Source organism: Myotis nattereri (genome assembly GCF_964212035.1).
Source record: "Myotis nattereri genome assembly, chromosome: 8".
In the NCBI taxonomy this organism is placed as follows: Eukaryota; Metazoa; Chordata; class Mammalia; order Chiroptera; family Vespertilionidae; genus Myotis; species Myotis nattereri.
In genome coordinates, this window is record NC_138083.1 from 90,118,723 (window position 1) to 90,146,041 (window position 27,319).

Consider the following 27,319-nt stretch of genomic DNA (forward strand, 5'->3'; position numbering starts at 1 on the left):
TGAATATATATACTTATATTTAAAATTAACATTTAATAATATGATTTTTAATATGTAAGGTGAATAAGTGACAGTAGGATTTCATCTATCATTAAAAACAACAACAGTACTTCATACGTTTAACTTTGAAGGCCACCAAAGAAAATAATAATTGGAAGAAATACCAGGAAATGTGATCATTATGTTCAGTGCACCAGGATTTTAATCTCGACCACATCATATGAAATACTTTCACTCATATTCAAACGTATAGTAGATTGTAAGCTCCATGAGGCCAGGGATCATGTCTTCTTCAGCTTTCGGTCAGCAGTAATGCTTAGAGTATAGAAGGCGTTAATAAATGATTGATGGATAGTTAGCTGGTATTGTTTTAAATGAAAATTTTCAAAAGGTGAGTTTGGGGGACATATTTGGATTTGCCTGTCTAGCCACTATTCTTCCTTTTTCTGTTAATAGACCACAGCTGTCTTTGGGCAACGACCTCTTTCACCACTTTTTGCTCATGTATCTGCCTCACCCCTTGACTTTAGGCTACTCATGGCAAGAGATGGCCAGTGAGATTGTGTTTTGCTCAAACTATTGGAAACAAACCCTGCTTCTTCAACTAGGGGATACTAAGCCAAGAGGATGTGATTTGGAGCTTCTGGTGGCATCTTTGCCTCCTCACTGAGAAAACTGAAGAATAACAAAGCCAACACAAAGAAAGACAAAACTAGGAAATGGAGAAAGACAACGCCTTGGTGATGTCATTTGATCACTTGACTTGAGCTATGCCTGAACTTAGACTATCCCTGGACTTCTCAATTACATGATCTAAAGAAATCCCTTACCCTTAACAATTTTATTTTGTTTCTCTTAAGCCAGTTTGAATTAGGTGTGTGTGCTGAATAGAGAGAGCTCTAAATTATATGGAGATGTACGCTAACGTTTCTTTTATCATGGGTCTGCCAGCAGGGTTGATAAGAGCTAATAGGAAGTGGTCATTTAATGTAAAATTAATCAGTATTCTATGCAAACCACCTTAATAAATCATTGCCAGTAATTATTAGTACCGACGTGTTACTTCTAATTTTTAATAACCTTTTGCCCAGATAAGAGTCTATGAGTCCAGTGGAATAAAAGGGGGTTTCCACTGCAGAAGGTTGAACTCACAGGACTAAGAGGCCCTCTGTTGCCAAGACTTCTTATTTCTTTGCTCAAACACTGCTACTCTCCCATATTAAGATCACACATCCTGTTTACCCCTGTAGTGTCTCTTTAACACAAAGAGCTTGTTGTGGCTTCCTTAATGTCCAGCATTCCTACAGTCCAGCATCTTATAGAACAAATTGGTTCGCTGGTCAGAGGTAATAATTCTATCAGTAAGCAGCTATTTTGAGGCCTGGAATTTATTTATACCCAGCACTTTCTGCAAGTTGGTTGTGCATAAACATAAACTTTGTCGCTGTATTTCCATAAGATACATACTTGGAACTTCATAGGACAGTGTATTTTCTTGACATGCCTTAAGATAAAAACTAAGGAACTGTAAAGGTCATATGGGTTTTTAGATTTAAATCTTTCTCTGTACAACCATAAATCTGTGGTGGGAAAGATATCGTGCAACATTTACGTATTTAAAATAAATTCTCTTCTATAGGAGGCTCTGCACTATGAATGCGATCATCGTCTATTCTTAATTTCTCTCTAAATTGCTGAGATACTTAATATTTGCTACAGTGCCTCTTTCACCCCACACATTGAACTGGAAGGAGAACTACATTTGTGTTCTTCTTTACAATGTGTGCCTTTTAAAAAAATAAAATGATTTCTGTCTTATTCTGTATATGGTACTCATTGCTTAGCAGGACCTTAAATATTTGTTCAGTGAATAAATCTGCTTGCATATCTTTGGATAGCTATTACCCAAGAGACCTTGGGTTTGCAATAATTTTATTTGTTTCATTTTAAGTCCAGTCTCTTTAACTTTTTATTGCGCACCTAGGCAATTACATGCTATAAAAATTAGTGCTTGTTATGAGCCAGACACTGTCCTAAGTGCTTTCTATGTAGTGTCACATTTATCCTCATAATAAGCTAGGAATTAAAAGCTAGTATTACTCCCACTTTATAGATGAAGAGACCGAGGCATGAGGGGTCAAGGAACTGCTGTACTGGTGTATTGCTAGTAAGTACTTAGCTGATTGCTGAGCACAGGCAGTCTAGCTGCAGAATCTAAGCTCTTTGCCACTGCCCTGCATGATCAGTTATTCAGTTATGTTGTTCGACATGGATTAGAACAAACAAATACAGCAAGCAGATACACAAAAATAACATAGGGCTCTCTCTGAGAGCCTGATGGCAGGAAATTGGAAGAGATCAATCTTGTTTTTATTTAACTTGATTTTAAGGTAATCAATTTTATTAAAGAAGTTTTCTTATAAAGTACTTAGATAAGGAAATCTTTGTGTATAAGTAGAAAATCTGGGAGAAATATTTTTGATGTGACCAAACCAATGACTTGGAATCAGCTTTTGTACAAGTTTGTTGTTGTTATCAAGATTCTTTTTTTTCTTTCCTTTTCATCTTTACCTTTTCTTTTTCATCTTTATAGTAAGTACAAGTTTTTTTTAAAATTACTTTTGAGGTAGATAATGGGAGAAGAAACGTAATGCAGCCTAAAAGAAGTAGGATCAAAATAATCAATTTTGCACAACTGTGGAGACTATACTGGACTCACTTGACCTTAGCAATCCACACATCTCTCCAGAAGGCAATGCATGCTAACCTTTCAGTATCGCCAGTCTAATTTTTGTAATGCATTCTTTGCCATTTCCATAATATAGGAAGATGTAACAAGGACTTCATTAGGAGGAAAATGTATTTCCACTTTCCAGGACTGGAGACCTTGAATCTTTAAGCTACAGACATATACATTTAGATATACACTTAGATAATTAAATGCTTAAACATGCACACACAGAGTTACACTTGGGTCTACATGCACCCACTTAGGTAATTATTCTTATTTCTATATTTCCATCCTTTTCCCAAAAATATTAGATATAAAAATAGTCAATTAAAGTGTTTTTGTTTTCTTATTGAGAAATCAAATTTCAATGCAGGCATAAAATATACTTATTGGTGGCTATATCTTTGGCAATAAAATACTACAAAGATATCTTTTAGTTCTTTTTAAAAAATATATATATATTATTGCTTTTTTACAGAATGGAAGGAAGAGGGATAGAGAGTTAGAAACATCGATGAGAGAAACATCGATCAGCTGCCTCCTGCACACCCCCCACTGGGGATATGCCAGCAACCAAGGCACACGCCCTTGACCAGAATCGAACCTGGGACCCTTCAGTCCCCTGGCCGACGCTCCATCCACTGAGCCAAATCAGCCAGGGCTAAATTTAGTTCTTGTTCCAGAGTTTTTATTTCCCAAATCTCTCTGGCCCATAACTGCAAAGAAGCAGTAATGTTATTATGTTCACCTCTCATACAAGATAGATTGTCCTTCGTGTCAAATCAGCAAAAGAAAACGTTCTCTTCTTTCCTCTGCGCCTGGGGATCGGGCTGGCCCTTCACTCCTCAGTTAGGCATGAGATGGAAGGAAATGTGAGTAGCAGGAGCAGCAAGAGTCATTTCTGGTATAAACACGTACAAAGTCAGTAGTTTACCAGCCTTTTTACTTTGCTGTAGGATGACTCTCACGCAAGAGCCCAGATGGGCGTATTCTGGAACGATGGGCTGTCAGGAATAGGAGTGGATTTTAAGTGTTCCTGAATACCGTTTATTAGTCTCACACTGGCTTCCTGTCCAGCCAGACAGATTGCTCATGAACCCGATCAATACTTTCTGCTCCTTTTCAAAGTGACTGCACCTCGGTGGCCGTGAGACCCGGTTCAGATGTGTACTTCCCATTGCCTGTGGGGACATGGGCCGAGGGTGCTTGCTTACTTTCTCACGGTCTCATCCTTTAGAAGGAGTCCTCACTGGAGTACTCGGGGGGACTCACTGAAATGCCCGTCATGGTTACTTTTACTTCCCTCTCTCTTCCCCGAATTAAGCAATTACCACTTGAAAATATTTCCCCTCCTTCCCCAGATGCCATCACGGGTGTCGTGTGCACTTGATATTGAACTCACTAAGTTGTGGCAGGAGAACTGGTGCTAAAGTCTTCATTGCAAGGATCATTAGTGCTTAAAAGAATGAAGGTGATGACATTTCATACTTTTAGGCTAGGATATCCTGCATGCAATGTACAAGTAATTCGGATGAATGGAGTGATTTTAAAGACAGTTGGTCTCAGAGAGTTGTTGCTTTTGAATAAAGATACTCAAGAAAAAAATATTGCTTCATGCACAATAAAAAGTATGCAACAAGAAAATCATATCTCGGCCATTTCGTTACTCTCTTACTTTTCTGAGGACTATCTACATTCTGCTAAATTCCTTGGGGCCTCTGGAGGACCCAGCCACCGAGGACAGGCAGCACAGGGAGCAGACAGGACGCCTGTGCGAGCTCCTGAGGAGTGCCCGCTCTCAGCTGCAGCGCTGAGTGAGCCGGCCTCACCCGGTGCTCAGATGGGGAGATAGCTTCTGATGATGCGATTGCATGTGCCTGAGTCCCCTGATTTGCCAATGGCAGCTGAGTAGGTGTCACTTCCTTGCGTGGAGTTGTGCACAACTGCACCCCGGGGCAAGATAGGTTAATAAGGCCAAGGGGGAGGGGAGGCCGTGGGAGTGGGTAATGACTGGGGAGGACTTCAGAGCATCCACCTGGGGGGAAGGGCAGGAGGGCCAGGGAGTTCCCTCCTGCTTCTGCTGATGTGTCAAGTGGCGGGGGAAGTTTTGAAAGCTGCAGTGAGGAGGAGCCAGTGACTGGGTTTGGGGCTGTGTTGCACCCCACCCGCCCCACTGGTAGGCAAACCTCTCACATTCCCAGGGAATTGAATTGGATGGAGAAAGGCTGACCCAGGCAGCGAGGGAAGCAGTTCTCCGGCTGCTCCTCCTCTTGTCACCCAGCGGGACTCTTGACTCTCCTCCAAATCCAGCTGCTCTGGGCCAGGAAGCAGCAGACTACCCTGCTCAGTGCCAGCCTCTGGGAATCTGCTCGGCGCCTGGTGCATCCCCAGCCGCCCTGTCACCCGGCCACGTCCCTGCCACCGGGACCGCTCTGATGGCTGCGGCCTCCGCTGCCCCGGGGGGCCTCTTCTGCAGGCAGCTCCTTTTCTCTCTCCTGGTGAGTAAGAGCCAGGGATTAAGGGATTCAGGCAGGCTACCCTGCGCTGGCTCCCTCCTCCCTCCTCCCTCCTCCTGCTGGGCCTGAAGAGAAGGGGACATGGTGGAAGGCAGAGATAACCTGTTGCGGGGGGGGGGGGGACAAAACAAAGCAGATCTGAGAAAAACCCAAGGAAGAGTGGGAAGACTTGGGGCCCGGGAAGGCAGGTGTTTCGCTGACTCTCCAAGAGCCCAGGCCAGGCTGTTCGTGTCTGCAGGGAATCCCCTGTTCGGTCTTGCTCTGGTGTTTCCCTGAGGAGCAGTGGGATGGATTCACTCCTCAGGCATTTGGCCCAGAGGTTCTGAGGTTTGCTTTTGCTACTCGTCATTAAATAAGCCGCAGTTATTTAACATGCTTGGTTCTGTTAAGCAGGGAGAAGATGAAAAGGATTCTGGGTAAAGATGGGAATTATTCAAGACTTTCTTAACTCGGGAAGAGTTAAGAGAAGGGTGGAGCTCTTAAAGCAAAGGGTTTTACTTGAGAAAAAAATAAGAATAATGTAATAGTCATTGAAAAAATAACATTAACTTGACCTCCTCTTTGTGTGTGTGTGTGTGTGTGTGTGTGTGTGTTAATGTTTTTATTGATTTTAGAAAGGGAGGGAGGGAGAGAGAGAAACATTGATGAGAGAGAAACAATGAGAGAGAAATATCCACCTGCTGCCTCCTGCACGCCCCCTACTGGGGATATCAAGCCTGCAACCTAGGCACGTGCCCTGACCATGAATCAAACCGGCAACCTTTTGGCACATGGGATGATGCTCAAACAATTGAACCACACTGGCCAGGGCCCACTTAGGTTTTTAATGACGTTATAACGGTGTACGCAGGTGCCAATTTTGATTTTGGTGGGAGAGGGTAGAGGTGAGTTGTCCCAAATATCTGGCATTTCTGAGCACTGAATTTTCTCGAAACTCTTTTCATTTCGGCAAAATATTTGAACTTCAAGTTATATTCTCAGAATGTAAATATTTTATTGAATGGAGATAAATATTTTCTCCATATTAATAATACATGATGTGGGATTGATGGTTTTGTACTCATGCTGTAACTGCCTGGAGGGTAATGAAACTCGGAGACCTACTTGAGTTGGCACTAGTTAGGTCCAAGGGTTCACGCAGATTTCTTTTGCTTTTAGTCTCTGTTCTGTCCAGCATCCTCTGGTTCATCCCTTATCCCCATGATGACCAAAAGGTCATCCTCTGGTTCATCCCTCACCCCACTTCCCTCTAAATCGCTAAGCTGCTAACTTAGCCTGCGGACTTGGAATGGGAGTTCTAGAGACTTCCACTAGCTCTGCTGGCAAGGGCAGAACCAACAATCAGGGGTCCTGGGCAGGAAGGAGAGAAGATGGGTGTAGGAAGGGGAATATGGGTATATCCTGTGAAAATAATGTGTAAATATGTGTGTGTATGCATATGTATGTATGTGTATGTGTCTATTTGTATATGGATATGTATTTCTAATCACAAAACGCACTTTTCCACATTATATATTTAGATGATTAATAGTAGAATTCTTTATGCTCAGAAAGGTCTTTAGATATAATTTAGTTCATTCCTTGGCATTAGGAATAAAAATATTAAAAAGTCAAATAAATTAAAACATCTCATGTTCTAAAAAGTGGTTATTTAAATTAAAGCTGAAGACAAATATTTTTTAATTGCACATATATAACAGTGGTCCCATAAGATCTTAATGGAACTGAAAAATTCCTATTACCTTGTGACATTGTAGCTGCCCTAACATTGCGGACAGCATATTACTCACATTCTGTACTGATGCTGGTGCAAATAAACCTACTTTTTTGAACTGATAGCTTTTTAAGACAATAGTTGTGTCTTAAATTTAATTAGAAATATTTACCCCGTTGAAGGCTATGCCATATATATTTATATATGTATGTATAATTTAGACTTTGATGTTTGTGCCAAGCCAATCCAAGGGATGATTTTATATCAGCGAATATTTTGGGTATTGTTCTTTAAGAGGTTAAATAATTTTCAGATATTTTCTAGACCTAATCAACTATAACCTCAAATTGGGGGGGAGGGGGTCTGTGAAAATGATGGTTTGTGTATAACAATGTCATTATTATATTCCAGGGTTAAGTACTTGCTTTATGCTAAAAAATCAGAATGACACTTATGAATGACCTTAAAGATGGTAACTTCTATATCAATGGTTGGTAACACATTTTCTTAAAATTTTTAATGTGATTTAGGTGCCAAGAACTACTGTTCACTTTAATTATTTCACCAATACTAAATGACTGTGGTGCCCCTCAAGCCACTTTCTTTGCTATTTCCTTTTAAAAATAAAGATGAAAAAAAATGAAGGATTAGAACATTTCTTTGTTGCTGAAATTGACAATATTTTTACCAGTAAGACAAAACTGTAATGTGAAAATTTATAATGAAATGTAATTCCTGATTTTTCTTTCTTTTGAGGTTTTAATATTGTTTTGCGATGCTTGTCAGAAAATTTCTCTTCAAGTTCCTTCTCATCTTCAGGCTGAAACACTTGTAGGCAAAGGTGAGAAACAGCATTACGAATTCCAGTTTTGACTGTACAGGTAGCTTCAGGCTGCTCTTGTCAAGTTTGGGATAAAAGCCATACAGCAGATGCTTGGCATTAAAATTTGGCATAAATGAAAGATGGTCTAGTTGTTTTTTGAAAGTGGTTAGAAACAACTAAGGTACCAAGCTGGTTGTATACTTTTCATGCCAGAAAAACTAGTGACCATCAGAGGGCTAAATTGTCCCCCTTTAGTTCAAACAAAGCAAGACACCAAAACCAGAAGCATATTTCAGTTCATGTTGACTAACCTGCTGCCCAAATTCCAAAGCCAAGATTTTTTCACTGATAATGTATAAAACAGAGGTCTCAAAACTGAAAGGCCGCAGAAGCAAAGTTGTGCTTGAGGTTGATTACAATGAGCCAATACCCCGCAAGAATTTATGTGATCTGTTTCATAGAATACCTTGTGAAAGTCAAGTAAAATTGTAGCTGGTCTTACCATTACAGCCACATCGGAAGCATAGGTTGGTTGTTCTGAGTCCAAAGATAACATTCCTCCCATCAGGTTTTTCATTGGCTTAAGGTTACCTTAGAAAAATACACTTAGAATACACAGGTGGTGCTCTTTGCAAGATAGAGATTGCTTGGACCAGGGCTTTAAATTAATTCTTTATTTTTTTAGAACATTTCAATGATATGCAGTCTGTACTCTAAAGACACACAATAAATATGCTAAATGTATTAAACATAAATCTGTAAAAGAAATATTTTGATGACAAGCACAATACATTCAAAGTATTGCATTTATCAAACCTTCAAAAGACATTATGAAATGATTATTTGCAATATTACTGAGAAGTATTATATAAGTACAGACCAGTTCTGTGTACTTTTGTGTGAGCAAGATTTAACTATCAAAGATTACTGCAAACATGATCAAAATCTACTGATGTCATAGTTTACTAATACAATATAAGCCAACAAATTTTATATGTGTGCACAGGTCCATGAATAAAATGTAAAGTGGAAACAATAAATCCGGTGACACTAATAAAATGTTTTCTGTCTGTTCATAAATTAACTTATGATGAAAGCAGTGGAAACTGTGACTTCATTAATTTAATTATTTACTGTTCATGGCCTCTCAGCCTCAGAACAGCCGGCACTCAACAAATTCCAAGTGTAACTTTCTGCTTCTCATGCACGAACTTGCAGTTGCTATTCCTGTAGAACTCGTTCTATTGCTGGTTCATCTTACAAATGACTGTGATATTTCTTCCCTGCAGTGAGTGTGAAGGAGTGTCTCCAGTCGGCCAGCCTAATCCAGTCAAGTGATCCCGACTTCAGAGTTCTGGAAGATGGCTCAGTGTACACAACACACGACCTCGTCTTGTCTCCTCCAGGGAAGGGTTTTTCCATTTTCCTGTCAGACAGTCAGCAGCAGGAGCAGAGAGAGATGGAAATTGTGCTGGAAGCGAGAGGAAAGAAGGTATATTAGGCAAAGGTTTGACCATATTGACCTGCTTATGTGAGTCATTCATTTCCTAGACTTCCTTGCCTGTTAAAATCATTGTTTTGAACGCTCACGTATTTATCTGTTCCACTGGTAATTAACATGTGCAAATACTAGACTACTTTAAGGAGTGGTAGAGCTATTTGCAAAATGGTATAAAAAACGAACATCTCTATAGCCAGGGAGCAAAGTCAGAATATCAAAGGTTCCAGACAGTGCCCTGAGGTGTGGCAGTAAGTACAACCAACCTGTAGAACGAGACAGGGGTGGGTCTGAAACAGAGAAATTGATTCAGGCGCTCCACCCTGAGTGGCTCTCTCCCTACTAACTGCGAGGGTGAGTCTCTTTAAAGAGGAGAAGAGATTGTCTCAAGCTTACTTCCAACTTAACTGAAAACCCCCTGGGCTCCTTCTCTTCAAGAAATGGAGTCATGGCCAGTCCACAGGGTTGCTTTGAATGTTCTGACTCTAGACTCACTTTCTTACAGTGATTGGAGATGATCTAGGCGAAAGAAAGGAGAAGGTTACTGGTATTCACACAAATCTCACTTTAAGCCAACTCTACACGTGAATTTGGTCTTATAAAATCAGTTATTAATAAGTGCTTCAATATGAGACTTTTCTATCTAAATTCCTTTTGATCACAAGAACTCCTCTTCATCAAATTTAGAACATGCTCAAAGTTTTTAAAACATTGCTTTATGTCAAAATCATAAGGAATCTTCATATCATGTAAAATAAAACATACTTGAATGAATGCTGACCTGTATCTTTATATAGGTATACAAATGATATAAAATGCAGCTAGAATTTTTAAAAACATTGGTTGTACCATTTCTAGTGTAATAAAATCAATTCTTAAATTTTTGTTAATAAATTAGCTATTTTTAGGGAATCTATACTTCTCAAGATGACCTCTTTTACCAATGCCTTATAAAGTTCTGGTTACTTAACTGATTAAATCAGGAATTTGGTGAAACTGGATCTTACTTGTGTGTGTGTGTGTGTGTGTGTGTATCTTATCAATCCTATCTAATAATAGACAAACATGGTAATTGACCATACCTTCTCTATGCCTCCCATTGGCTAATCAGCAAGATATGCAAATTAACCACCAACAAAGATGGCGGTTAATTTGTATATGTAGGCGTGAAGTGGTGGAGCGAAGACTGAAGGCGGCTCTGGCTGGAGCGAAGGCCTGGGTACCCTGTACCAGAGGAAAACCAGTGCTGGCAGCCAGGGGAAGGGAAGGCCTATTGCACGGATCTTTTTGTGCAACAGGCCTCTAGCAAAATAATAAAAAACAGAAATAGTTTGGGAGTTGGTTATCCACGATAGTGTTATGACCACCCTTACTATTTTCCTGTTGATATAAATGTTAGAATCACAGTTCCCAGAATGACAAGCGGTGCTACATTTCTCTCTCTCTCACCAAACGCAGGTTCTGAGAAAGAGACACACCAAAAACGCAGCCCTCAAGCGCAGCAAGAGGCGCTGGGCCCCGATTCCGTGCTCCCTGATGGAGAACTCGTTAGGCCCATTCCCACAGCACGTCCAGCAGGTACCTTGCATATTGTTTGATTTGACACGTTGGAGGGTTTTTGTTTGTTTGCTTTTACATTTCCCGTTTGAACTGTACAGTATCTGAAGCAGGGCTTGAACTTATTGGTACTAATAAGGATCATCTATTTACCAGAATAAGGGCCGGTGGAAGTGAGTCAGTGTAATTTGTTGCTTTCCTCCAGAAACCGTAGTTAGCACTTTGAATGTTGCGTATTTTGAGTTTCTGGGGCTCTTAGGCCTATACCCAGATTTTCCTAAATACCCTACCACCCTAGCACTCACATGCAGAGGGCATGCTTACCCATTTTGCATAATTTAACTTTCCATTTCTCATGTAAGCTTACCAAAAAAGAGTCCAATATTTCTGTTTACCACAAAGCATAGCTGGTGTGTAAACATAGGCCAGCTTTGAAACTATTGAAGAATTAATTGTGGGAAGAAGCTTGTAGTATTTTTCCTTTATTTAATCACAAAGTTTTTCAAAATTACCAAAACTATTACTGTCATTTATATAGGAATAGGGACAAGTGGATAAGAATTATAAAAGTATATTTAACTCGATGAATTTTCCTTAAGTATGCAGATAACACAAAAGAATTTGGGATAAAGTTAGTGATAGAGTTTGTGGCTTTGTACATTCAGAAAATGAATAAGAATTTTAAAAACGTGGGGCACACTGGGTAGATAAACGGAGGAAAGAAAGAATAGATTAGTAGGAAAGAAAGCAGGTGATAAAAAAATCAACCATGGCAAGATTTTAGGTTAAAGATATTTTTTATCCTAAATTGTCACTCGTTGCTGTAGGTCCAATCTGATGCCGCACAGAACTACACCATCTTTTACTCAATAAGTGGCCCAGGAGTGGACAAAGAGCCCTTCAATTTGTTCTTCATAAATAAAGACACTGGGGATATCTTTTGTACACGAAGCATAGATCGTGAACAATATCAAGAGTTCCCGGTAAGATTATTAGATTACTTTTTTTTTTTTTGAGGTTATTTATATTTTTTTTCATAATTGTTTTGTTTTGTTTTGTTTTAACTTTATATTGATTAAGTTATGACATATGTGTCCTTAAGAATTATGTTGTTTATGATGGCTTTAATATTTTCAGCATTGTTTATGTATTGGAAGAATCAATAATTTGATTTCATGTTTTGTATAGATAATGTGTAATATAAACTTCAAATTTCTATTGATGTCATTGATGAAGAAAGACAGTAGATATGTATTCTTCCCTATAGAGTTTGTGGCTTTGTACATTCAGAATATGAATAAGAATTTAAAAATCATGGGACATACTGGGTAGAAAAGGACAGAAAAGTAACTATAGAAAATATGACAGAATTTTAAAGGACAGGTTTCAATCTAGGGAATCCGAGGACAACAGCAGTTAATTTTATTGAGTTCAAAGTTCCCTACAATAACATAGTTGAATTATTCTCAACCCTGCCTGTACTTTATAAATGACATGAGAACTTAAAAAAAATTATGCTTCTCTGGTCTATCCCCAGAAATTCTGATTTAATCGTTCTGAGATGGGGCCCAGTCACAGAGAAGATAGATGATAGAGACATAGAAATGCCATAAATGCTAGAACTTGGCAACAGACTAAAAAGGCTAATGAAAGAAAGGGAGGAGTTATGTTCCTGGAATTTTAATTCTGGTTCATTTTAGAAGATGGTTACAGTAGGGAAATCAGGGAGAGCTAGTTGCATGGAGAAGAACTGAGTTAACATAGATTTCATTTTGGGCAGGTTTAGTTGGTTCTATCAGTGAAGAAAACCTGTTGAACTCAAGAACCATTCATTGACCACTTAACCATGCACAAACCACATAAAAGTACAGAAATAATTTGATGGTGTTTAAAGGGAAAGGACATTAAATGCTGGCATTTTCTGCCAAGATATATCATTTTGAGTTGTGTATGTATTTATTGGCATTTTTATTACATAAGAAATGCATGTTTTCTGTAGAAAAAATGAGAAAATTCAAGTAAATAGAGAAAAAAAATAATTGAGTCACCCAGAGATAGTTGATACATCAACTGCAAGTAAATAGAATTATTTTTTTATAAACTTAAAAAAAAACTTGTTATTAGCATAACTGGGGGAAGGCTACATGCATTCTAATGAGAAGAACAGCATGCAGTTAGCTCAGGGAACGGACCGCCTCACTCAGCTGGCGCGCATGGCACTGGAAGAAGAATGAGCGTTGAGGGAAGATTGAAGCCATACGGCCGGCCCAGACCGTGCTGGGGTGCTGTCTCTCCGTGGCCTAAGTTCTGAGTTACATACACCTTCTAGACATGTTGTCTTTCCCCAGCGGCCAGGTTTAATTCTGTGCATATGTGTTATGTAAGAGTGAGCTGTTGGTGTCTGTCTGCCTTCCAGCTGTATGCCTATGCCACCACCGCCGATGGGTACGCGCCAGAGTACCCACTCCCCTTACTGTTCAAGGTTGAAGATGATAACGATAATGCCCCGTATTTTGAAAACAAAGTGACTATCTTCACTGTGCCGGAAAATTGCCGAACTGGTAAGTTCACAGTTTAGGAGAACACTAGATTTTTTGCTTCAATTGAGTTACTCATTACTGTTTTAAGCAGTTTATGCTGAACATGTTTCAATGCTTGCCTTTCAAGGATATTCCACATAAAACTTTGTAGTCTGATGAGATCATATCCTCTTCCAATGCAAACCTGTTGGTGCTCATTTTGCTATGCACATATAGGAGGCAGCTAATGCATAAAGTCACTCACTTTGTTAGATTAATCCACAATGAATATGAATGTGTGACAAATGCTGTTTATATTTTCTAATTTGACTTTGTACATATCTGTCACAGGTGTATTTATAAAGCAGAATCATTTGAATATTTATAAAGTCTCGCTACATTTTTAAGGACCTAGAAATATATTATGGCATGGAACGGCGAATCTGACTTATAACAATATACATTGCTTTACTGGGCATATTTTTCAGACAAAATGAAAAGAATAACCTAAACTTGTTTGGTGCTCTAGGCTGCCCAAATTGTGATCTGGGTACACCCAGGGGCCTGACAAGACTGCCTGGTTTTTAAAAAACCTGCAAGAAATGTTGTTCTTAGCTTCTCTAGTCTGTTGCCATTACATGTGTATATTTAATATTATTCTCCTAAACTAAGTGGTTTGTTAAAGCCATATTCAGTACACTGGTTTCTGGGCCATAAAGCTCAGCCTGAGGCAAGATGTTTGTGTCTAACATTTATTAATAATTACTTGCATATATTAATAACTCAGCATATTTATTAAAATATAAAAGCATAACAGCTTTATCATATGCAAAGCTGTACTATTCCTCTAATTAAAATCATCAGGTTGAACTATAAAGGAAACAAGATATACAGAGATGGTGCCATCCAAAAGTGCCCTGTGAACTGGGGGCGTGGGTTGGAGAACCACTGTTACCAAGGGTGGGGTGAATGTTCTAGATCTAGCCCACAAATCATGTTATTCATTGCAATCACTTAGCTCAATGTTCAAAATCAGGGAAGCTCAGAGTTGTTGTTGTTTTTTTTTTTAATATATTTTATTGAATTTTTAAAGAGAAGAAGGGAGAGGGATAGAGAGTTAGAAACATCGATGGGAGAGAAACATCGGTCAGCTGCTTCCTGCACACCCCCTACTGGGGATATGCCCACAACCAAGGTACATGCCCTTGACCGGAATCAAACCCGGGACCCTTCAGTCCGCAGGCCGATGCTCTATCCACTGAGCCAAACCGGTCAGGGCAGGGAAGCTCAGAGTTTTGGAGAGCATTTACACTCTTCCACTTACCGATAAAAGATGTACTTGTGGTTTTGGGGTGAACATGCTATAGCAATGCCTTGCTTTTACTGTTGTTTATAATGCTGCTATTTTAAGTTATTGACAATATCGGGCTTCTTTAAACAGGAACTTCTGTGGGGAAAGTGACTGCAATCGACCTCGACGAACCTGACACCCTACACACTCGTCTGAAATACAAAATCTTACAGCAAATCCCGGACCACCCCAAGCATTTCTCCATCCACCCAGACACGGGCGTCATCACCACAACTTCACTCTTACTGGACAGAGAAGTAATGAATTGATTACTTTCCCAGTCACTAGCCTATATTCAAACTGATAATGAACCCCCGGAGGAGTTACATAGGCCCAGGGCCGCTCTCCAAGCATGCTTCTCGACAGGCTGTGGTTAGGGCTCCTCCGCTCGCTTCCTCCGTCTGTGCAGAGGATTGGGGAGGGGCAGGGTGTGAGATGGGGTCTCACCTGAGGTTACTGGCTTGACTGGATGCTGACATAGAAAAAAATGGCTTTTAAGTTTTGAAAGGTTATCAGCCTCCCATTGTTCTGACTGGCCAATCTCTCGCTCTATTTTTAGTTTTGCTCATTTTTTTAGGGGGAGGGGATGTTCATCAATGTTCCTTTTCCCTTTTTTCAGAAATGTGATACATACCAGTTAATAATGGAGGTTCGAGACATGGGAGGCCAACATTTTGGTTTGTTTAACACAGGAACAATCACTATTTCACTCGAAGATGAAAACGATAATTCACCGTATTTTACAGAAAATTCTGTGAGTATATCTCTGTATTCACTTATCTAAGTTCATTCACCGCTTCAAAAAACAAATCTAGAATGTGGTAGCTCTGTGAGAGTACACATTTTGGTTTTAATAGCTACCACTTAAAAATAAATAGGCAAACATAATAGGATTTCTTTAAAAATCACTGAAGTGCCAGTTTTTCAGGATGAAGGGAAATGACCATTTCCTTGGCCACATGAAAGCTTCTTGGCCCCTGAAGCCATTCATGTATGTAGTGTTTTCTTGGATGCCATGCTGTGGCATCAGATTCCTTTGGATTTAAATACCTCTCATAGGATGAAGGAGAAGAGGCCCTCTCTCTGTGTCACTTATATTTCAACATCTTAGGGATAAAGAAAGACTCACTGCATCCCTTTCTCTGCTGGGGAGTCAGTAGTCTCTGGGCAGGCCCCTCACACGTCAGGTGTGGAGCGAACTTTCCCCTCAGGCCTACACAAAACAGGAAGCACAGATAGGAGGAACATGCCGGGAAATACTTCTTCTTTCTGGTCCTTTTAGAAAGTGATCTTCATTTTTTCATTAATGAATATCAGAGTACAAATCAAAGAAGGGAATACCCGCAGTGATGAGCCATCCATACAATTTTCTTACAGTAATTGCTGTAACTTGTAAGGATAGGACTTATTCCACATTTCTTATGAGAGAATGGAAGGCCAGTTAAGTGACTTGCTTCTGATCTCATTCATATAAACCAAGTGAGAGGATGTTGTACGTCCCGCGTGGTTCAGGGTTCAGGATCTGGGAGAGGAGCCACACACAAATGAAAGAGAAGAGACAAGAGATAATTTGGAAATACTGGGGGGCCAGGCGGGCAAGCCCAACTCAAGGGGAAGGACTTCTGCTGGTGCCCAGGCCTCGCCAACCTTTTATTCAACTTTGGTTAAACATAAAACCCTTAGGCAGGTAATTGCAGTAATAGACAGGCTATCATAAAGGTCAGTAAATATTAGAAGGATTTACTCTGAGACTATTTGGTCAGGAAATAGCTTGAGCCCCCATTGTCAGGACTAGACAATTGGTGCATAACTCAGGCCCTGCCGTGGGTTCAAGGGTCACCAGCCTTCAGGGATCCTTGTTTGCACTTCCCTGCTAGTGAAGAGAATGGGCGGCCTCCTGCATCTCCCCCGTCACTTTTCCTTAATAATTCTTGAAAGGTGACTGCTGCCTGAAGGGTTCGAGTCCTTTTAAGACTCTTCATTCCGCATCTGCAGACTAGAAATAAGCATATGAGAACAAAAATGAGACAAGCAATAGTGGTTATGCTGAGAGGCAAATGAATCAGTCTGTAGTAAGTTTCTTTCTGAGCCAACAGTTCTTTGAGTCCCAATTTCACTGCCCAACAGTTCATGTGTCCATGCCAGCAATGATATGCTAGTTCTGGATGGTGGACAAACGATGGCAGTGCAGGTCCGACCTTCTCTGGTTTGGTCCTGGGCAACCTGCAGCGACGCACAGCTGCTGACTGCTAGTATGGCAAGGCGTCTTCACCATCTCCATCTCTGGACTGTCTCTCTTCTTGTCTTCATGTGTTGTCAGTTCCTCTCTCAGATTCATAGTCTCAGGAATCCACACGGGCTTGGAGAGATTTTCTGGAAATACACAAACATATTCTCGACCAAAGGTTAATAAGGAAATCTTTACTTAAAATTAGACTTGGGATTCTTTCTTTTCATTGTGCCCAAACCGTTTTCCTTTGGCTTAGACACCATGTGTGTTTTCATGGGTGTCTTGTCTTCAGCATTACAAGTGAAAAATTAATTTTTAAAGTAAAATTTTCTTGATGTAATTTACTCACAGGGGATTATTCCACTATCCCCCTTCCTTTTTAATTTAAATAATATTAAGAGGCTTTTGGAAATTTTGCAATGCAGTCTTGATAATTTTTTATTTTAATTTTATGCACAGAAATATGACTAATTTGGATTCATTGCATGTTAAGCAGTTTTTGAACTATGAGATAAACCATTCATAAAAAAAATAATTAATACTTCAGGAACAGTTTCCTGCCCAGTACAACAAAGTTTTTATGAATATTCATTTATTTTAACTAGCCAATTTAAATCAATCTGAAATAAGGTGGGTTTTTTTTCCAACTTGTCCTTGGTTATAGAACGTAAATGACATTAATTAAATTTTTGCTATTAATTTTTGAATAACTTTACATAAGTTTTCCCAGGGAGGCAAAAACACAAATTACTTACTTTTCCTTATGAAGCCTAACATGCCAGCAAGAGGAAAACTGGCGTTAGACTCAAGATCTGTTTTGCTTCTAAAGCTCTGAGGCTGACCTCCTTCTCTGAGTTCACCCTACATCTCTAGACGATTCTGATTTACTACTATTTTAGTCTCAGATACTTCCATAACCTTACTTATTTTTTGGAGGTGGGAAGAAACTCTGATTTAATTTCTAAAAAAAAAGAAAAACTATTTTCTTAAAGTGTTTGCCAGTGAATCAAATGTAAATTTTTAAATAATTGGGATAATAAACAGATCACCTAGTAAAAATAAGAAATCAATGTAGGTTATAATAATCTATAAATATTGAAGGCTAAATATATAACTATAAAGCATTTATTAACTGCTTGCTATATCTGAAAGGGGGTGATACACTGTAAATGTTATAGATTCAGAATAGAGACAAATATGAGGAGGAAAATTGCCTCAGAGAAGTAGGAAAGTTAAGGTATAAGTTAGTCTTTCCAGGGCAAATAAGATTTTAAAAAATAGTGAGGAAAGAAGTAAACTATATTCTTCCCAATATGTGATTGCACATTTCCATATTACTTTGCTTTCTTTTACTTTAAATATAAGTTTTAGAGGAGAAAATCATATTGTTAAAGCAATACATTTATAATAACAGCAGGCAACTTGTTTAGTATTTTGCAGAAGTAGAAGAAAACAGAATTGACGTTGAGATTTTACGAATGAAGGTTCATGACCTGGATCTGCCAAACACTGCTCACTCAAAGGCTGTGTACACAATCCTACAGGGAAATGAGAACGGAAACTTCAAAATCAGCACAGACCCAAATACAAATGAAGGGGTCTTGTGTGTTGTCAAGGTAAACAAACAAAAAATAATAATCTAGCAATACTTTAATCGGTATCTATCAATAGATATATAAAATTCTAACTTAATTGATGTATAGGCATATATATATATATATATATATATATATATATATATATATATATATGTTTCTGTGTGTACATGACTAGAGAATGACAATGCAATGCTGAAATGGTTGCATTGGTTTAAACAATTATTGTTGTTGTTGTTGTTATTATTATTATTTCACCCTCATTTTCTCTCTCAGAGGAAAGGCATGGCGGGCTCAGAACTCACTGTTCCACAGATGAGCGAGCCAAGGCAGCGAGATATTGCCTTAGTAATCAGATACGAGCTTTAGAAGCATTCTTTGACACCTATTTGTCCAAAACCCTCATTTTATAGAACAATAGACAGAGAGAATAGGAGAATTACTCTTTGAAATCAAACCTCTTGACTTTTCAATCCCCTTCATGCTCAATTATTTTTTTGGCTCTCTGTAGTGTGTTTCATAAGACAATTTACTGAATATAAAGCAGCTATTCCCATTAATCCCCTATATTTGTGATAGCCAGTGCTTTAGGATTTTAAAGATTTAATTATAATTACTGGCATCTACAATAATTACTTGAACCAAACCTGGTTCTATTCTAAGTCCTTCTGCCTATAGCCCTCACTAACCTGTTACATACTTCCCTCGTTAATTTCTTAGAGACTCTATTGTGTTAGAAGCTTTATGTACAAATTGTGATTCCCTCATAAGATTTTTAGAAAAGGTCCTTTAATGATTATATCGCCTATTCCTTGTCTTTTTTTGGGGGGTGGAGGAGAACTTCTAGATTTCTATCTGTTGTTTTCTTTTTCTGTTATCTTGATAGATTTCAGTCTCTAATTATTTAACTATTGTTTTGGATTCTTTCTAATGATTCAGTTCAGGACCAAGCATTTTGTTTAGGAACTAAGCAAACCAAATATAATGTGCTTTGAAAGTTGCTGCTAAATAATATAATTATGTCTTTTAACTCATGTACTCAGATAACTGCACCATTTTAGCCAAATCTCATATGCTAGCAGTCTATCTATTTTATATACTTAGCTTGGAGGGACTTTTGCTGTTTTGGTTATCACTGTTATGCCATCTGATAAGTAATGAAATAAATGGTAATCTATTTGAATTTAGTCAAACATTTATTCTGTATTCCTATTAATATTTAAACTTAAAATGAAAAAAAAAATGAAAAGAAAAATGAAGGCAGGACCTTCCCCCAAAAAAGTGTGAAGAAAAATTAGTACAATTTAAAAACAGAAATTTTGCATTTGACAGTGTTTGTCATGATATGAAGCTAATTATTAGTCTTCAACTACATTAGCACCTTCTTTTGGTAACATTGTGTACATAAAATGATATTCCTTTTTGTGTGAAAAGTTGGAATCATGATTGTAAGTCTTCTATCTATAGTGTTATATATTGACTAACTAAAGTATGCTTATTTAACAGCCATTGAACTATGAAGCCATTCGCCAAGTTACTTTGCAAATTGGTGTAGTTAATGAAGCACAGTTCTCCAAAGCACCAAACTCACAACCTCCTTCTATGTGCACGACAACTGTCACTGTTAAAGTCAAAGACAGTGATGAGGGCCCTGAGTGCCAACCACCCGTAAAAGTCATTCAGAGTAAAGATGGCCTCCCCGCCGGCCAAGAACTCCTTGGATACAAAGCCATGGATCCAGAAACACGCAGCAGCGAAGGCTTAAGGTAATGCATTTTTCAAAAAGCTCCTTATTTTTAATTGTGATGTCAATTGATTTCAAACTTAGGAAAGTTCTATATATTTTTCAAAATGACAGGTTTTGAGATGATGTCTGTTTTTGGTTTGAGCATTTACATTTGATTTCTTAAAATTAGGTATAAGAAGTTAGGAGATGAAGATAACTGGTTTGAAATTAACGAAAACACTGGTGACTTGAAAACTGTAAAAGTGCTAGATAGAGAATCAAAATTTGTAAAAAACGACCAATACAATGTTTCCGTGGTTGCAACCGATGCAGGTAGGTGCAATTTTCCAGAAATAAAATATAAACATAGGATATGGTTTAAAGAAAATCATGGGGGGAAACTTGCTTATTTCCAGATCAAAATTTATTGCAAAAAAATGTTTGCATTATGATTGCATTGCTTTTTGGAGACCACCCAATTTAGGCCCCAGTGCATTGATAACGCAAAGCCGGAGGTGGGAGTCCGAAGTTCAAGTTCCATATTACTGACCTCTGCCTTGGACATGGGGCTTCCTCAAGGACTGCCACTTTTTTTCCAGGAATATAGATTGGGATTACTATGTCTTTTTAAAAATATATATGTTTTTATTGATTTCAGAGAGGAAGGGAGAGGGAGAGATAGAAACGTCAATGATGGGAGAGAATCATTGATGGGCTGCCTCCTGCACAGTCAGGGATGGAGCCCACAACCTGAGCCTGGGCCCTGACCGGGAATCGAACCGTGACCTCCTGGTTCCTAGGTTGACTCTCAACCAGTGAGCCACCACATCCAGGCTAGATTACTATGTCTTGATCAGGCTGAAAAGGTTCAAACCACCTAAAACAGTTGGGTTCAGGGCAGGTTTGTTTTTTTCATGAGGAATAAAACTTTTGTCCTATTTCCTAAAGAAATGATCAAGCAATGACTCTCGAACAAGTCTTTTGCTGTAGTTTGCAATCCTTTGCCAAGGTTAGTTCTAGAGCCTGTCTTGTGAAGAAATGTTTTTCAAATTTCATAAAGTAGCTTCTCAAAACCTGTGAGCATATCCTGCAGATGGAAGCCATTCTGAACATGGAACAGTGTTGTGTGGTTAGTGTCTTTACTGGCCATTGGCTTTTCTTTTCATAATGCAGTGCCGGACTCGAGGTTTGTTTCAAAGATGGCTGTCTGTCTTGAATAAACATGCTCTCCCCACTCCTCGCTCTTTACATTCCTGTGTTTATGTTTTAAATTTACTGATAAAGAATGAGCTGTGAGTCCCTAGGATCCCCCTCACCCTGATCTCAGGCTTCCCTTCCCTCCACCTAACCCCACCCCACCCCACCCCACTGCACCCTGTGAGCCATGTAATTTCTTGTTTTTTAAAAACAAGTAAAAAACTTGTTTCTTTTTCAGAGTTTCCTGAGGGCATTTTGCACTCCTAATGAGAGCCATGGTGGCCGGTCTGGCCGTAACATTGGTCAGGCAGAGGCTGAGACTGGCTCACCTGCCTTTAATATAGTTCTTTCAACATAGGAAAAGAGAACAAACAAACAAACAAAAAACTACCAAAGAATGGGGAAACCATTAATTGAGAGACAGAATTAATTTTGCCATTATTCCCTAATCTTGGGTGAACTGCTGCTCCTGTATAAGTAAAAGTGAAATCTGACTGGTTCAAAGCCACAATTATGCTGTCAAACAAGAATTTATATCTACTAATTCATTCCACAAACATTGATTGTCTAGACAAGTTATGATGGAAACTAGAATTCATAAGTCAAGGTCAAACTCTCACATGATATTGCCCGGCTGGAGTGGCTCAGCATGTTGAGTGCATGGGTGACTCTGTGATTCCCCGTCAGGGCACATAGCTAGGTTTTGGGTTTGATCCCTGGGGGGGGCACATACAGAAGGGACCTGGTGGATGTGTCTTTCTCTTCTCCTCACATCAATGTTTCTCTCTCTCCCTCCCCCCCTCCTTCCTCTCTCTAAGCATGTCCTTGGGTGAAGATTTAAAAAAATTTACATGATATCAATTAAAAGATGATTATATTCTCATAGCAGGTTCCATGGTATAAAAGAAAGTATGAATATCATACGAAGTGTAAATCAGTTAAGAGCTGCCCAGATTAAAAGATAAAGTTAGGAGATTTCACACAAATACAGAGGCCTGGTGAATGAGGTACTCTTTGGAGAGTTGGAAAACATGGAGAACAGAGATATAAGATATTAATTTTGTCTATAAGTGCTAACACAAAAAATGACATGCCAAATCTAAGATGTAGAAATCTATGTCCCAGCCTCATGGATAACCCGGGTGTGCTCAAGAAGAAGTATAAACATTTTAAGTGCATTCTGTTCAGTGTGTTCGTAGTAAGTTACACGTTAGCCAAGACACACTAGGCATTTCACCGGGCTGTCATGGGGAATGTGACTGAGCTCTGAGGATGAACGATGCTCGCAGTTTGTGAGTCGGTGACAAGCCAGTGAGAAATGAGAGGGGAATGTGGCTGCCATTCCCCAAGTTGAGACAGTTAGCAGAAAGCAGCCACGTGTGTGTCACAGAGATGGCGGGAAACCGTTTTTAAGTGGAGACATGCCTTGTTTTGAATCTCCTCAGGTGGCAGATCTTGCACTGGAACGTTAGTGGTTCTTCTGGAAGATAACAATGACCACCCACCACAGGTGGACAAGGACGTGACCATTTGCCAGCACGCTCAGGACTTTGCTGTTCTCTCCCCGATGGATGCGGACGGGCCTGAGAATGGCCCACCTTTTCAATTCCTTCTGGATAATTCTGCCAGCAAACATTGGACCTTGGGATCAAAGGATGGTGTGTAATGATGCTAAATCTTGTCATTAACAGAAACTTAAGATGGCAGATGGTCTTAACTTTTACCTAACATCATGATAATAAATAAATATTCATTTTAGGAAATTTTTTATTGATCCCCCAAAGAATAATACCTTGCTTTCTTTAAAGCAATAAGTAATATATAAAGTTTAGGCTCTTGTTTTGGATATATTTTAAGAAAACATACATTTATCTTAATATAATAAATAGTTGGATAACATGTTAAGTATAGATTAGTCTAATATAAGCATAAATAACATCAGTTTTCCTTTTTTTCAAGAATTCAACTCATTTTTAAGAAAGAAAAAGGCATCACTAGAATTTTTCTCCTAAGCTAAATTCTGTGCCCCTCGTCCTCTTCCCACCTAAGAATTCCCAGTCAGGAGGAGATTGCGGTCATATTAACAGATATTCTGTCTTCTTCCCCCGCAGGGAAAACTGCCATTCTTCGTGCAAAACAACATCTGGATTATAACTACTATAATGTGCCCATCACCATAAAAGATAGACACGGTCTTGCTGCCAAGCACGTATTGTCGGTCAGAGTATGTGACTGCACAACGCCGTCCGACTGTAGGATGAGCAGTCAAGTACGGGACAGAGATGCCAAGCTCCCGAATGTCATCCTCGGGAAATGGGCGATTCTTGCCATGGTGTTGGGTTCCGCACTGTTGTTATGTGAGTACACTCACCTAGAATGTGTTAGCTGAATTTTTTCTACTATTTAAAAAACCCATGCAATTTTTTATATCGATGACATGTATAGTCTTTGCTAAATGTACCCTTTGTATAATCTGGCCTGTACTTGATAACGTAGGGTCCTGAGTCATGGAAGAAAAAAATGTGTCAATAAAAGCAGATGAGAATACTTTTCAGAGGGATAGCCCTAGTTCTTCTGATACTATCTGTGAGACACCGGGTAAACCATTTCCTCTTCTTTGAGCTCTTTTTTCCAGAAGTAAAATGAGAGGTTGGATACAATTTAATGTTGAGATTCCCTCTCATACAAAATATTGGTCTTTTAGCCAACCAAGTTTACGTGGTAGTGAGTGCACAAAAAGAATTCGTAAAAAGAGTAGCGAATTATCAGTGTTATTAGTGAAGCGATATAGCATACATTTGCAGAAGACGCCAATGAGTGGAATGAGTGGAAATGGTCATATGGTGAGCCACTGAGGAAGAGTAATACATGCAAAGGATGCTCAGATTTTGCATTCTGCCAACTGTTTTTTAGAGATGCAAATGCAATGGAAATCCCTGCCCACACTTCCCGCCCTCTCTTCCACCTCCTGCCTCCCTCCTTTCCTTTTTTATTAACAGTCTATTTAACTACACACAACCTACCTGCATTTGTTAATATTCTGTTTTAATTTTATGACCCAAGGGTATCTCAGTTTATGAAATAAAAACCCTGGTAGTGTTTTTTTCTTAATTTCTGGAAAGAGAATTTTGAACAATTGTATGATTCAAATGATTTAATATATGTCACCCTGAAAAATAGTATTATTTACCTAAATATTTTTATTTTTTAGGTGCTCTGTTTACATGTTTCTGTGTTGTTACTAAGAGAACAGCAAAGAAATGTATTCCAGATGATGTAGCCCAGCAAAACTTAATTGTATCAAATACTGAAGGGCCTGGAGAAGAAGTAATGGTAAATCATATTTCAGGTTTTTTTTTTACTTGTATGATGATGCAATGATGACAGTTGATTACATAATAATAGCCATAATAAGACAACTATTGTTTATTGAGCACTTACTATGCTAAGCAGAGCTCCACGTGCCCTGCATGTACTAAGTCATTTAAACGCCATAGTTCTACTGCCTTCATTCCCTGGGGCTGCTGTAACCAATACCACACCTGAGTGACTTACACATTAGGAATTTATGGTCTCACGGTTCTGAGGAGCAATTGGAGACCAGGGTGCTGGCAGGGACATGCTCCCTCTGAAGGGGCTGGGAATCCCTGTCTCGGGCTCCTGCAGCATCACTCCGACCTCCCAAGGCCATTCTCCTGTGGGCGTGTCCATGTCCCGGGTTTCACCTTTTGGAGGAGGGCCCGGCCCTCATGGAGGATGGCCTCATCGTCCTTTAACTCAGTGGTTCTCAACCTGTGGGTCGTGACCCCTTTGGCGGCCGAACGACCCTTTGACAGGGGTCACCTAAGACCATCCTGTATATCAGATATTTACATGACGATTCATCACAGTAGCAACATGACAGTTATGAAGTAGCAATGAAAATAATTTTATGGTTGGGTCACAACATGAGGAACTGTATTTAAAGGGCCAGAAGGTGGAGAACCACTGCTCTAACTAATAACATCTGAGTAGCCCTACCTTCAGCTAGAATGCTGTTCTGAGGCACTAAGAGTTAGGGCTTCAACATAAACATTTTGGGGGGCCACCACTCAACCCTAACCCCTACGCTAGGGGGACCGTGATTGTCTTGGCTTGGTGTTTGGGGAACTGGGAGGCAGAGCAAGGAAGTGGTTTGCCTGTGGTGGGAAAGACATGAAAGCAAGCTGTTAGCTTCCGTTCGAGTCACTCATGATCTAACTCTCACTCTGTTTTTAGGAGGCAAACATTAGGCTCCCCACACAGACCTCCAACGTCTGCGACACAAGCATGTCTGTGGGCACTCTCGGGGGCCAGGGCGTCAAAACACAGCAGAGCTTTGAGATGGTCAAAGGCGGAGGCGGACACCAGACCTTGGACTCCGTCAAGGGGGCAGGGCAGGGTGTGATGGAGGCTGGCAGATACACGTACACCGACTGGCACAGCTTTACCCAGCCCCGGCTTGGCGAAGTGAGTGCCGTGTCTTTGGTTCATATTACATGGAAGTTAACACTGTTTGCCAATCAGGATGTCCCCAAAGTGTTACTCGTCATCCACCCTGAATTCCTCATCTTTTAGATGTTGAATTATTAGAGATATGGATGTCAAATCCAATCCCTAAGGAAAAAATGATTTTGTGAAGTTCGCTTTTTAAAATGAGGTTTGCAGAACTTAATCTAGGAGCGGCAGATGTAGACACGTTTAGGAAGTATACAAAGACTGATAGCTTCTTCCCTAAAAGTTACAAGGAAAGTCACCCGAGTGAAACCCTTGTTAGAGAGTAATGCCCACATCATAGATGATAAACATTTCTTAGTGTGTTGACTCCTTCGCATGGTTATAAAATCCTGGCTGTCAACACCATACAGATAAACTCTTAAAGTTTTATCTGGGGTTTTCAGTTTCTTGTTTTATGTCCAGGTTAATCAACATAGGTTAATATTAGCCAGTTTAATAGAATAAATTATTATAGCTATTTAATAGTGTATCAACAATAAGAATCGTAGCCGACATTGGTTTCCCCAAATACGCGAAGTTACAGAGGCCCATTTCAACGACACAAATCTGAAGTTCAGAGGGGAACTAGTCAGTCGGTTGTGTGATATATGTGCAGCTTTAGTTCGTCCTAAATGTTTTCACTGGCAGCATTGATATATTTGCTATATTTTAAGAATGACTATAATACAGACCAATCATGTGCATTTTTTATATGTAGGAATCCATTAGAGGACACACTCTGATTAAAAATTAAACAGTCAAAGGTAAATCAAAGACATTCTTTTTATGCTAAAATGTTTAGGTGTTTTTAAAAAATAATAAAATGTGCTCCTTTTGCTACAGAAAGTGTATCTGTGTGGACAAGACGAGGAGCACAAACATTCTGAGGACTACGTCCGTTCCTACAACTATGAGGGCAAGGGGTCGATGGCCGGCTCTGTGGGCTGCTGCAGTGACCGGCAGGAGGAGGAAGGGCTGGAGTTTCTCGATCATCTGGAACCCAAATTTAGGACGCTGGCCAAGACGTGTATAAGGAAGTGAGGGGCCTGTTCAGAGAGTGCCACCTGCAGCTGCAGATGGAGGCGTTCACTGAACCTAAACGTCACCCCGCGTCTGCTAATGTACCGGAGACAAACTCCGAGTGGTGTGGATAAGTCACTACACATGTCAAGCTCCTCCATTCCCGAGTCTGACATAGCTTCGTGTTCTCTGGAAATAAGTTTCATGGGTCCGTTTTCTTCTGCGAGCCTGTACATATCGCCCCTTTCAGCATCTTTTGTTACTTGTATCCTGTGGAAGAGAGAGAGCTGGGTATTGCGGAGTCTAATAAAAATGAATTTTTGTTTT

General features: G+C 39.5%; 1 protein-coding gene across 1 annotated transcript; it reads left to right on the forward strand.

The window, feature by feature from the left end:
• The first annotated feature begins 4,936 nt into the window (after positions 1-4,936).
• Positions 4,937-27,319, forward strand: DSC1 (desmocollin 1). The gene is made up of 16 exons (XM_081097684.1): positions 4,937-5,229; positions 7,718-7,802; positions 9,074-9,276; positions 10,741-10,860; positions 11,667-11,822; positions 13,256-13,400; positions 14,800-14,966; positions 15,329-15,463; positions 18,370-18,555; positions 20,041-20,300; positions 20,451-20,593; positions 22,903-23,115; positions 23,569-23,814; positions 24,669-24,790; positions 25,715-25,945; positions 26,816-27,319. The coding sequence occupies exons 1-16, from the start codon at positions 5,167-5,169 to the stop codon at positions 27,011-27,013; spliced, it is 2,673 nt and encodes an 890-aa protein (XP_080953810.1). The 5' UTR covers positions 4,937-5,166; the 3' UTR covers positions 27,014-27,319.